This window comes from Pelophylax lessonae (genome assembly GCF_965119305.1).
Source record: "Pelophylax lessonae genome assembly, chromosome: 11".
NCBI lineage: Eukaryota > Metazoa > Chordata > Amphibia > Anura > Ranidae > Pelophylax > Pelophylax lessonae.
The window spans coordinates 229,895,786-229,909,326 of record NC_138778.1 but is presented as its reverse complement, the minus strand read 5'-3'; the positions used below and the strand labels follow the sequence as shown (position 1 = coordinate 229,909,326).

General features: G+C 50.2%; 1 protein-coding gene across 1 annotated transcript in view; it reads left to right on the top strand.

Annotated features, from left to right (window-relative positions):
- PREX1 (phosphatidylinositol-3,4,5-trisphosphate dependent Rac exchange factor 1) overlaps positions 1–13,541 on the top strand; it is a 362,103-nt gene that overhangs the window by 294,025 nt on the left and 54,537 nt on the right. Inside the window, exons 16-19 of the mRNA XM_082271747.1 lie at positions 1,915–2,057; positions 7,029–7,121; positions 9,102–9,250; positions 11,363–11,448. Coding sequence (XP_082127873.1) covers positions 1,915–2,057; positions 7,029–7,121; positions 9,102–9,250; positions 11,363–11,448 — 471 coding nt within the window. The remainder of the gene's footprint in view (positions 1–1,914; positions 2,058–7,028; positions 7,122–9,101; positions 9,251–11,362; positions 11,449–13,541) is intronic.

Genomic DNA, 13,541 nt, shown 5'->3' with positions numbered 1-13,541 from the left:
AAAAAAAAAAAATTAAATTGTAAAAAATAAAATAAATTAAAATGGTAAAAAAATAATAATAATATTATTTTATTTATATATATATATATATATATATATATATATATATATATAAAACAACTGACACCGGTAGCAAAGCTACCTGGGTCACAAAGGTCGCACTTGCGACCGGGCTCTGGCATTCTGCCACCGTTGGGGGGGGGGACCCTAGGACATCATGAAGGTGGCCTGCTGTGGGACTGTAATAGAGGTCCCCAGGATCAGTGGGAAGGTCCTTGGTTGGTTTCTTGCACCGGGGGCCCTGAGGGTTCTAGGTACGCCTCTGGCTGGAGGGGCCACAGGTTAAGCACCCGGCATTGTATTTGCGGCAGTGTTGATTCCCGGGCAGACATGGCGGCCGATCGCCGCGGATAATTCGGTGTGTTTTTTGCTGCTTCATGTCTGGATTCTGCATCTTTTTATAGCGGAGTTTTGTGGTCGGGGAACTCTGAATGGTGCCAGCCACCCCCGACCAGTACTGCAGCCTGTAATTGTCTGGAAGCCGGATAGACACTTGTAGCCGGTTCTCGCCAGTCCTTACTCCACCTATTGCACCCATTTACATCCCCCTCCCCCCCACTCCAGCCACAGGACAGATCTGTCATGTGTCACTAGGTCACCAACAAGCTTGCTACAAAGCGAAAAGCTCTTTTTATTACAGGATCTCAGAGACAGGGACCTTACAGGGACCCTCCATCAGATGTGTGATGACTGATATCTGATGAAGAGTCCCTGCAAAAGCCCCCCAAAACTTTCTGTGCTGAGTTCCCGGGTCTGTACACCCACTGTGCCCATTATGAGGGGTCCCCACCATCCCTGTGCTGAGTTCCCGGGTCTGTACACCCGCTGTGCCCATTATGAGGGGTCCCCACCATCCCTGTGCTGAGTTCCCGGGTCTGTACACCTGCTGTGCCCATTATGAGGGGTCCCCACCATCCCTGTGCTGAGTTCCCGGGTCTGTACACCTGCTGTGCCCATTATGAGGGGTCCCCACCATCCCTGTGCTGAGTTCCCGGGTCTGTACACCTGCTGTGCCCATTATGAGGGGTCCCCACCATCCCTGTGCTGAGTTCCCAGGTCTGTACACCTGCTGTGCCCATTATAAGGGGTTCTCAACATCCCTGTGCTGAGTTCCTGGGTCTGTATACCCGCTGTGCCCATTATGAGGAGTTCCCACCATCCCTGTGCCCATTATGTGGATAGCCTTTCTATGTGATTGTAGCACTACCACCATAGGGGCCACTGGATTAACTGGTTAATTCCCAAAAGCCGTTGAGGCCTCCATTCAAACAGGCAACAGCAGTGCCAGGACAAGGTCCTCCAGCGCCCAGGACAAAGATGCCAAACTACATCCCTCCAACCCCCCCACCATTCATGATGTGCAAGATCCCCAGCAGTAACTCACTTGCCAAAATCACTGCCGCTGTCTCTACTTCTGTCAGCCTTGCAACAGAAGGAAGGCACCCCCATTCCCACAGTAAACCATTGCACCCGGGTCAGGTGTCCCTCTCGCCCACCCCTTGTCCAGGCCCTAGGTAGCTGGCAAAAGGTGGGCCAACTCAATACTGAACCCTACGGACTAAGACTGGGATGCCATTAAAGTTCATGTGTGTGTAAAGTTCATGTGTCCCAATACTTTTGACAGTATAGTATATATGTATACATACACACTGTATGGGCTTGTGTGGACAGGGTTTGGGCTTGCAGTGATGGCCTCAGGTTGACCTCAGTCTGAGACTCTTTGGAGATCATTTAGATGCAGTTGACCTCCTGTTGACCTCCTTCAATCAGGTTTTGCATTCCCATAGAATGTCGTCTATAAACCGCAGCCAGCATGCTATCCTGTATTAACATGCCACCATCTTGTCTTCTCAGTCCTGGAGAAGAGCGAATTCAAAGACGAATCGCAGTTTTTCCGATTCCACGCCGATGAGGAGATGGAGGGGACGAGCTCCAAGAACAAGCAGCTCCGAAATGATTTCAAACTGATAGAGAACATCCTGGCCAAGACCCTTCTGGTAAGAAGCCTTCGATACTGGCCACTTGGCCTCCATGCTTTGTTTGTAGGTGAGGACAACGATGACAGCTGAGCCTTATGTGATAAATAGAGGTCATGGTAGGGGGTGGATTGTGCTGACTTTATTTCCTTATCAGAGGATCTTGTATAAGGGCACCCGACTCAGCTCACACTGCAGGTTGTGGTAGAACAAGGCTTCTCCTCCGCAACACACACACAAGCCTCATCCTTCTCAACGGAAACCACACACTGCTCCGTTAAGGTGTTAGCTTAAGTCTTGATGCACAAAAATACACATATTATGTGGTTTTGTATCTTATTATTAGGTATCCCAGCAACTGAATTTTCAGCATGCATGCAACACGAGTATCGGAAACTAACATTTACACCTAAAAACACAAGTACTGATGTGTGTGATGAAGACACAACTAAAGGTCCACACAAAATCCTACTATGGTCTAAAGTCCTTACACACTCTCCTTAGGGTTCTAAAATCCATACAAAACCCTCTAAGGGTCTAAAGTTCATGCAAACCCCCCTTATGGTCTTAAGTCAATACAACCCTCCTTAGGGTCTAAGGTCAATTCAAAGCCCTCTGAGGGTCTAAAGTCCATACAAAGCCCTCTGAGGGTCTAAAGTCCATACAAAGCCCTCTGAGGGTCTAAAGTCCATACAAAGCCCTCTTGGGGTCTAAAGTCCATGCTAAGCCCTGTTAGGGTCCAAAGTCTATACAAAGCCCTCTAAGAGTTTAAAGTCTATACAAAGCCTTATTAGGGCTTAAAGTTCATACAAAGCCCACTAAGGTTCCAAAGTCCATACAAAGCCCTCTTGGGGGTCTTCCCTCTTACACTTTTCTTATTCAGAGCTTAATCAGCCTTATGATTGGACTCTTAAGTGAGCGATACACATTTTGGGGAGAAGTCTAAGAGTTTGAATGAACTCTTCTTATTTTTATAACATATTATCACAAGATTGACCTTCAGAGTGCTGTCTCTATTTTTATCTGTAATTCGTGTGCCTCTGAATGTAAAGGCCCCACCATCCTTACCTATGACCAGCTAGGACACACATCTGTGTGAGATCAGATGGCCCCAATGTACCATTAGCATTGTCCACACAGGGACTGGTCGGACAGTCACCAGCTACTTCAGTGTAAAATCCCAGCTGTCAGAGGCAGAGATATATGTGGGCCCAATCTACACTCCAGACCCATCTTTCTCAGCCTTTTTACTCTACAAGAGCCACATTTTCAGGTTTTGGGGAACCCTTACTAAAAGGAATTCATTGGTGGTCAGTGGGAAAAATGCCCCCTACCTTGGTGATCAATAGTAAGAATGCGCCTTACTTTGGTGGTCAATAGCATAAATGCTCCTTACATTGGTGGTCAGTGGGAAGAATGTCCCTTACATTGGTGATCAATAGTAAAAATGGCCCCTACATTGGAGGTCAGTGGGAAGAATGCTCCTTACTTTGGTGGTCAGTGGAAAGAACGCTCTTACATTGGAGGTCAGTGGGAAGAATGTTCTTACATTGGAGGTCAGTGGGAAGAATGTCCCTTACATTGGTGATCAGTGGGAAGAATGTCCCTTACATTGGTGATCAGTGGGAAGAATGTCCCTTACATTGGTGATCGGTGGGAAGAATGTCCCTTACATTGGTGGTCAGTGGGAAGAATGTCCCTTACATTGGAGGTCAGTGGGAAGAATGCTCCTTACATTGGTGGTCAGTGGGAAGAATGTCCCTTACATTGGAGGTCAGTGGGAAGAATGTCCCTTACATTGGAGGTCAGTGGGAAGAAAGCCTTCTTCTGATTGTAAGTAGGAAGAATGCCCCTCTTACAGTGGTGGTCCGAATGCCACCCTTGCAGACAGCTAAAAAGACCATTTGTGTCACGCTGATGACTTTGCTAAGTGGCATTGGCCTCTGAAACCATGTAGGCAACATTAAATTAAAGGTCAGTCAGCCACAGCTCAAGGAAACCCTGGTGACCTTTGGAGGAACCATGGAATTCTTATTCAGAATGGCTGCTCCAGACTGTAAACCTCTTCACATTCTTGGGTCCTTCAGCGGCTTGCTGGATGGTGGCATCAGATGATTCTAGGAGTATTTATTGGCAACACATCAAACGAATGCAAGTTCAAAACCACCAACATTCCAGGACCTCATCATGTAAGGACTTTTCTTTAGACGCCCAATATGGCAGACATGTATAACACGTGAGATTTATCATTTTTCCCAAAATTGGTCAGTGAGGTCATAATGACATCATATCCAAGCCTCATTGTATCCTATACATGTGATACTAATTTCTTAGAAGTTGGACATACCTTTGGTTCTCCGCTCTTCACCATTCTTTAGGTTCTCCGCTCTTCACCATTCTTTAGGTTCTCCGCTCTTCACCATTCTTTAGGTTCTCCGCTCTTCACCATTCTTTAGGTTCTCCACTCTTCACCTTCTTTAGGTTCTCCGCTCTTCACCATTCTTTAGGTTCTCCGCTCTTCACCATTCTTTAGGTTCTCCGCTCTTCACCATTCTTTAGGTTCTCCGCTCTTCACCATTCTTTAGGTTCTCCGCTCTTCACCATTCTTTAGGTTCTCCGCTCTTCACCATTCTTTAGGTTCACCACTCTTCACCATTCTTTAGGTTCTCCGCTCTTCACCATTCTTATCTCATTTTTGTAGATTTCATGCCTTCCTTTTTTTGTGGTAGGGAGGGGGTGATAAAATTGGCCCGGAAGGTGAAAGTCATAACTTAATTGACCTCTAAATTAGGTTCTCCGCTCTTCACCATTCTTTAGGTTCTCTGCTCTTCACCATTCTTTAGGTTCTCCGATCTTCACCATTCTTTAGGTTCTCCGATCTTCACCATTCTTTAGGTTCTCCACTCTTCACCATTCTTTAGGTTCTCCGCTCTTCACCATTCTTTAGGCTCTCCGATCTTCACCATTCTTTAGGTTCTCCGATCTTCACCATTCTTTAGGTTCTCCGATCTTCACCATTCTTTAGGTTCTCCGTTCTTCACCATTCTTTAGGTTCTCCGCTCTTCACCATTCTTTGGTTCTCCGCTCTTCACCATTCTTTAGTTTCTCCGCTCTTCACCATTCTTTAGGTTCTCCGCTCTTCACCATTCTTTAGGTTCTCCGTTCTTCGCCATTCTTTAGGTTCTCCGCTCTTCGCCATTCTTTAGGTTCTCCGCTCTTCGCCATTCTTTAGGTTCTCCGCTCTTCACCATTCTTTAGGTTCTCCACTCTTCACCATTATTTAGGTTCTCCGCTCTTGACCATTCTTTAGGTTCTCCGCTCTTCACCATTCTTTAGGTTCTCCGCTCTTCACCATTCTTTAGGTTCTCCGCTCTTCACCATTCTTTGGTTCTCCGCTCTTCACCATTCTTTGGTTCTCCGCTCTTCACCATTCTTTAGGTTCTCCGCTCTTCGCCATTCTTTAGGTTCTCCGCTCTTCACCATTCTTTAGGTTCTCCGCTCTTCGCCATTCTTTAGGTTCTCCGCTCTTCACCATTCTTTAGGTTCTCCGCTCTTCACCATTCTTTAGGTTCTCCGCTCTTCACCATTCTTTGGTTCTCCGCTCTTCACCATTCTTTGGTTCTCCGCTCTTCACCATTCTTTAGGTTCTCCGCTCTTCACCATTCTTTAGGTTCTCCGCTCTTCACCATTCTTATCTCATTTTTGTAGATTTCATGCCTTCCTTTTTTTTGTGGTGGGAAGGGGGTATTAAAATTGGCCGGAAGGTGAAAGTCATAACTTAATTGACCTCTAAATATGGATGGCCCGTGAGATGACCCCCATCCAGCACTTGTGTCAGGGCCGTCTGGAAGTTTCCGCCATGTGAAGGACTAGCTGTACGAGCGGGGAGGAATCTGCGCGTTTGCGCCTTGTTTACAGAGAGAGGCCCAAACACTGTAATTAGGGTCAGCCAGATGTTTTACACATTGCCGGAATTTTGTAGTCTTTTATTTGTGGATATAAATAGCTTGCTCACATTCCTCACCACCCCGGACGGCTGCACAGAAATAGAACTTTCCTTCCACGCTCTCCACTTTGATGTTACGAAAAATGCCGCGTCCTGACGGCGAGGATCGGTCCACAATTAGCTGAGGGACCGCAGGAGAGAACCTCAGAACTGGAATGCCGGCTACAGGAGCCAACCTGTGCCGTGAGCCTGCTATGGGTCACCACTCCTGTGTTGGATGGTGGACAAGGATAGAGCTCCCCCTACAGGCCCTCATATGTCATGTTGGCAGAATAGAATAAAACATGGAAAATATTTACACCTCTTGAGGTATTTTTGTAACTTTTATCCAAAACCTATATTTATGCAGCTTTTATTAGGGAGTGTTACCAGAAAAAACAGCGGCTTTAAAGGCATTCTGAACTGAGGCTCAGGCAGCCATAGACATGGTCAGTTTATGGCAGGTCCATAGTTAAAAATAAACTGGGCATGCTGAGACATATAGTTCCACCAGCAGACATTGTCAGCTGATAGCTAAAAATGGACTGAGAATAATGAGACATGAATGGGGAATTTATCAAAGCTGGAGCAAAAAGAATCTCTGGTGCAGCTGTGCATGGCAACCAATCCGCTTCCATTCTTCAGCTAGTTTAGTTATGATTTGAAAATGAAAGACAGAAGCTGATTGGTTGTTATGCACAGCTGGCCCATATTCTGGCTGCTCTTGTCTTGCTAAATAACCCTCATGGTCCCACCTGTAGACACTGTAAGCTTATGGTAGCTTGAAAGCTAAAAAGGACTCGGCATGCTGAGACATATAGTCCGCCCAATACCTGGGAACTCCAGGCTAAGTAGCCCTCTTTTTTTTATTGCGTCACTCATTCAGGAAGAATGAGAACTGCACTGCCTGGTATATAGATTGCCACTAGGGGGAGACTTCACCAGTTTAAAAAGTCTGATCACTCTTCTAATGATTGGCACACTATAAATATTGTCTCTCTCCTCAGATTCCCCCCCAAGAAGAAGATTATGGCTTTGATATCGAAGAGAAGAACAAAGCGATTGTGGTGAAGTCTGTCCGGAAGGGATCACACGCCGAGGTGAGCGCCACCCCCAAGTCTTCAAATATGATGGATGATGGTGGAAACAGAGACCGACTCTATCATTCTCTCTCCCTCTCCCCCCTCTCCCTCCCCCTCTCCCCCTCTCACCCCCCTCCCTCTCACCCCTCTCCCCCCCCTCTCACCCCCCCTCCCCTCTCACCCCCCTCCCTCTCCCCCCTCTCTCCCTCTCACCCCCCTCCCTCTCTCCACCATCTCTCTCCTTTCCCCCGCCTCCCTCTCCTTCCCCTCTCTCTCTCTTGCTCTCCCTCCCCCTCCCCCTCTCTCTCCCCCTCCCCCCTAGCCCCCTTTCTCTCTCTTCCTCCCCCTCACTCTCTCCCCCCCTCTCTCTCTCCCCCTCCCCCCTAGCCCCATCTCTTTCTCTTCCTCCCCCTCTATCGTCCTCCCCCCTCTCCCCCTCTCTCTCTACCCCCCCTTTCTCCCCCCACTCTCTTTCTCTCCCCGTCCCCCTCTCTTTCTTTCCCTCCTCTTTCTCTCTCCTAACCTTTCTCTTCTCTTTTTATTCTCTCAGTCTCTACTTCTCTCTCCCCCATTCACCTTTTCTCTCTCTTCCTTTTTTTCCTTTCCTTTCTTTTCTTACTTCCTGCATTTCCCTTTCTTTCTTTCTTTCTTTCTCTTTTTGTTTTCCTTTTCTTTCTCTTTCTCTTTATTTCTCCAAACGCTTCTCTTCTTCTCTACCTTTCTCCATCTTTCCTTTTCGCAACACTTTCCTTCTTCTTTCTCTCCCCCCTCTCCATCTCCCCCCCCCTCTCCCTCTCTCTCTCTCCTCTTCCTCTCTCTCTCCCCCCTCTCCCTCTCTCTCTCTCTCTCCCCCCTCTCCCTCTCTCTCTCTCCCCCCTCTCCCTCTCTCTCTCTCCCCCCTCTCCCCCCTCTCCCTCTCTCTCCCCCTCTCCCTCTCTCTCCCCCTCTCCCTCTCTCTCTCTCCCCCTCTCCCTCTCTCTCTCTCCCCCCTCTCCCTCTCTCTCTCTCCCCTCTCTCTCTCCCTCTCCCCATCTCCCTCTCCCCCTCTCCTCTCTCTCTCAACCTCTCCCTCTCTCTCTCTTTCTCTCTCTCTCAATCTCCCTCTCCATCTCCCCCTCTCTCTCTCTCTCTCTCCATCTCTCTCTTCCCCTCTCCCCCCCCTCTCTCTCCCCCCTCTTCCCTCTCCATCTCTCTCTTCCCCTCTCCCCCTCTCTGTCTACCCCCTCTTCCCCCCTCTCTCTCTCCACCCTCTTCCCCCCCTCTCTCTCTCTCTTCATCTCTCTTCCCCTCTCCCCCCCTTTCTCTCTCCATCTCCCTCCCTCTCTCTCCCTCCTCTCTCCCCCTCTCACCCCCTCTCTCTCTCCCCCTCTTCCCCCCTCTCTCTCTCTCCCCCCTCTCTCTCCATCTCCCTCTCTCTCTCTCCCCCCCTCTCTCTCCCTCCTCTCTCTCTCTCTCCCTCTCCATCTCCCTCCCCCTCTCTCTCTCTCTCTCTCCATCTCCCCCCCCCCCCTCTCTCTCCATCACCCTCTCTCTCCATCACCCTCTCTCTCTCTCCCCCTCTCTCTCTCTCTCTCCATCTCCTTCTCTCTTTCTCTCCCCCCCCCCCATCCTTCTATACTCTGAGTATTTAGTAATAATGGATCTCTATCAGCCCTCGCGTATTGGGAGATAAAATATTAATCCGGAATGTTCTGTCACAGTAAATCCTGGGATAATTTGTGGCCTTCATGGAGGTCTGTGAGTTGGCGGTGAGATTAGAGCGGTTCGGGGTTTTATCAATAAATAATTCAGTGTTTACTGCTAATGGAGGATTCTGCTTAGCTGCGCTCTCACATGGGAGGTCCGCGATTGGTGCCCCCCCTTCCCCCCCCTTCAGAATATTCCCTGGAGACATTTTAGCAATCACTTCCGGCTCAGAACCCAGAAAGTGTCTGGAAATCTTCCCCAAATACCAGCAGAGTGATAATTATGTGCCCCCCCCTTCCTCCCCTTCTACAGATGGCTGGTGTGCAGGTTGGACGGAAGATTTACTCCATCAATGAAGATCTGGTGTTCCTCCGACCGTTCTCCGAGGTGGAGGTCCTCCTAAATCAGTCCTTCTGCTCGAGGCGGCCAATCCGGATACTGATGGCCATCAAATCAAAAGAGTAAGAGCTGGTCCAATGATTTCCTCCAGCACAGTTTATTATAAGTATGGATGGAGGGCATTGTATTCTGGAGGATGGATGTGAAATTTCTCACATCATACAAAGCAGAGAAAACTGAACTGATCAGTATATTAGGAAGGAAACAGCAGAGGGCGCCAACTAAGTGCAGTATATAGAAATAGACTTTATTAAAAAATCAGAAGATATAAGGATAAGATGTAATCCAAATCACAAGTGGCAATTCTCAAGATGGATAAGGATAAGAGCATGTCCTCCACCCAGATGCTGCTGTCCGGAGCCGTGTAGGGCGCCAGGAACAAACCCAGCTCCTGACAGCATCATCCGCTTCCTGGCTCCTGAAGACACGCTGAGAACTCAACAGAAAACCACTCTGGGTGGATGACGTGCTCTTATCTTTATGTATCCCGAGAGTTGCCTCTTGTGATTTGTTATATACTTAGTTGGCGCCCTCTGCTGTTTCCTTATATTGCAGAGATTACTTCTCATTGAGGAGCTTCCAGAGATATTTTTGGATCATCATTATTTTGTATAATCCTACATCTCCCCCCAGCACATTGGTGTGTGTGATTATGTTGTAGTTTAGCTGTATCCCTATCTGCGTCCCTGTGGATAATTCCCTGGATTAGTATAGTATGATCTGTCATGTGATTGGTGGATGAAGATGGTCCGCCCCACCAATCAGACTGTCCTGATTGTATTGTAATCTGTGTGTATGTAATCGAGGGATAAAAACAAGAGAAGCCCAATGAGGACATCCGATCCCTCCAGGCATATTGGCAGATTTCATTCTCCCCACTCTTGGTGGTTCCTGGTATGGGGATCCGGTGGTGGGAATGGGGTGGTGGAGATCCGGTGGTGGGAATGGGGTGGTGGGAATCCGGTAGTGGGAATTGGGTGGTGGGGATCCGGTGGTGGGAATGGGGTGGTGGGGATCTGGTGGTGGGAATGCAGTGGTGGGGATGTGGGAATGCGGTGGAGGGAATGGGGTGGTGGGGATGCGGTGGTGGGAATAGGGTGGTGGGAATGCGGTGGTGGGGATCCGGTAGTGGGAATGGGGTGGTGGAGATCCGGTGGTGGGAATGGGGTGGTGGGAATCCGGTAGTGGGAATTGGGTGGTGGGGATCCGGTGGTGGGAATGGGGTGGTGGGGATCTGGTGGTGGGAATGCAGTGGTGGGGATGTGGGAATGCGGTGGAGGGAATGGGGTGGTGGGGATGCGGTGGTGGGAATAGGGTGGTGGGAATGCGGTGGTGGGGATCCGGTAGTGGGAATGGGGTGGTGGAGATCCGGTGGAGGGAATGGGGTGGTGGGGATCCAGTAGTGGGAATGGGGTGGTGGAGATCCGGTGGAGGGAATGGGGTGGTGGGGATCCAGTAGTGGGAATGGGGTGGTGGAGATCCGGTGGTGGGAATGGGGTGGTGGGGATCCCGTAATGGGAATGCGGTGGTGGGAATGCGGTGGTGGGAATGGGGTGTTGGGGATCCCGTAATGGGAATGCGGTGGTGGGAATGGGGTGTTGGGGATCCGGTAATGGGAATGGGGTGGTGGGGATCTGGTAGTGGGAATGGGGTGGTGGGAATGGGGTGGGATCCGGTGGTGGGAATGGGGCGGTGGTGGGAATGGGGTGGTGGGGATCCGGTAGTGGGAATGCGGTGGTGGGAATGGGGTGGTGGGGATCCGGTAGTGGCAATGGGGTGGTGGGGATCTGGTGGTGGGAATGGAGTGGTGGGAATGCAGTGGTGGGAATGGGGTGGTGGGGATCCGGTGATGGGAATGGGGTGGTGGGGATCCGGTAGTGGCAATGGGGTGGTGGGGATCTGGTGGTGGGAATGGAGTGGTGGGAATGCAGTGGTGGGAATGGGGTGGTGGGGATCCGGTGATGGGAATGGGGTGGTGGGGATCCGGTGATGGGAATGGGGTGGTGGTGGGAATACGGTGGTGGGGATGGGGTGGTGGAAATCTGGTGGTGGGAATACGGTGGTGGGAATGGGATGGTGGGGATCCGGTGGTTAGGATCTGGTGGATTTGTGTAGAATCTTCTGCAGAAGAATGCAATAATGATGGATGTAATAATTTCCTTTCTTCCTCTCAGGATTGTGAAGGTCCCGGACTCTCCGCAGGCTCTGTGTTTCCAAATCCGCGGCTCTACACCGCCGTATGTCCACGCTGTGGGACGAGGTGAGGACTCCCCCAAAAAAACCTGAACCCCCCAATTATATCACCTCCAGAAATGTTCTCTCTCTCCGGGTTTTGACATAAAATAAATATTCCAGGATTAGGGGAAGATCAGCCAACAAAGGAAGACGTCTGTCTGTCTGCTTTGTGCAACGTGGGAGGCGTGGCTTGTTTCTATGGAGATCGAGTTCCAATTGACCATTCTATGCTCATACAGACGGGGGTCCCCACACTTATCCCCTTGTAGTCCCCCCTTACATGAGGTGTCCCCATCAGAGTCCCCCCTTACATCAGGTATCCCCATCAGAGTCCCCCCTTACATCAGGGTCTCCATCAGAGTCCCCCCTTACATTAGGGTCCCCATCAGAGTCTCCCCTTACATCAGGGTCCTCATCAGAGCCCCCCTTACATCAGGGTCCTCATCAGAGCCCCCCTTACTTTAGGGCCCCCCTTAAACCCCCCCCCTTTTATCAGGGCCCCCCATCAATGTCTCCTCCTACATCAGGGCCCCCCATCAGAGTCTCCTCTTACATCAGGGCCCCTGATCATAGTCCACCCCCTACATCAGGGCCCCCCATCAGAGTCCCCCTTTACATCAGGGCCCCCCATCAGAGTCCCCCCTTACATCAGGGCCCCCCATCAGGGTCCCCCCTTACATCAGGGCCCCCCATCAGAGTCTCCCCTTACATCAGGGTCCCCCCTTACATCAGGGCCCCCATCAGCATTCCCCCCTTAAATCAGGGTCCCCCTTACATCAGGGTCCCCATCAGAGTCCCCATTCCCATTAGAATCATCCTAGGCCTCCTAGGTCTGGACAGAGGAAGTTACTTTCTCCTCTAAATTTTAGGGGCAAGCATGTCATTGGTTGCTAGAATTCTGGTGGGAGATGCGGAGACCACAGGCAGGCCCTGCTAACCTGAACCCTTATTCTATGGAGGATGACCCTACCGGGGGGGCGGATATAACCTTGCAGTGGGCCATAGTTTGGAGACCCCTAATATAGACTATAACTCACTGCTGCCCTCTGGTGGAATTTTTACATGGGCAGCCATGGTTGGTAGATTCTTCAAGAGCCTTTCCAAGTACATTGATAGTCGGGGTCCCCATCAGAGTCCCTCCTTATTTCAGGGTCCTCATCAGAGCCCCCCTTACATCAGGGCTACCCATCAGAGACTATAACTCACTGCTGCCCTTTGCTGGAAGTTTTACATTGGCTGCGGTGGTCGGTAGATACTTCAAGAGCCTTCCCAAGTACATTGATAGTTGGGGTCCCCATCAGAGCCCCCCTTACATCAGGGCCCCCCCAATCAGAGACTATAACTCACTGCTGCCCTCTGGTGGAATTTTTACATTGGCAGCCGTGGTCGGTAGGTACTTCAAGAGCCTTTCCAAGTACATTGGTAGTCAAGGTCCCCATCAGGGCCCCCCTTACATCAGGGCCCCCCATCAGAGACTTTAACTTACTGCTGCCCTCTGGTGGAATTTTTACATTGGCAGCCATGGTGAGTAGATACTTCAAGAGCCTTTCCAAGTACATTGGTAGTCAAGGTCCCCATCAGAGCCCCCTTACATCAGGGCCCCCCATCAGAGACTTTAACTCACTGCTGCCCTCTGGTGGAAGTTTTACATTGGCACCGTGGTCGGTAGATACTTCAAGAGCCTTACCAAGTACATTGGTAGTCGGGTCCCCATCAGAGCCCCCCTTACATCAGTGCCCCCCCCCCCCATCAGAGACTATAACTCACTGCTGCCCTCTGGTGAAATTTGTACATTGGCTGCTGTGGTCGGTAGATACTTCCAGAGCCTTTCAAAGTACATTGGTAGTCAGTGTCCCCACCAGAGTCCCTCCTTATTTCAGGGTCCACATCAGAGCCCCCCTTACTTCAAATCCCCCCCCCCCCCCCATCAGAGACTTTAACTCACTGCTGCCCTCTGCTGGAAGTTTTACATTGGCTGCCTTGGTCGGTAGATTCTTCAAGAGCCTTTCCAAGTACATTGATAGTCGGGGTCCCCATTAGAGCCCCCCTTACATCAGGGCCCCCCATCAGTGCCCCCCTTACATCAGGGCTCCCCTTCAGAGACTATAACTCACTGCT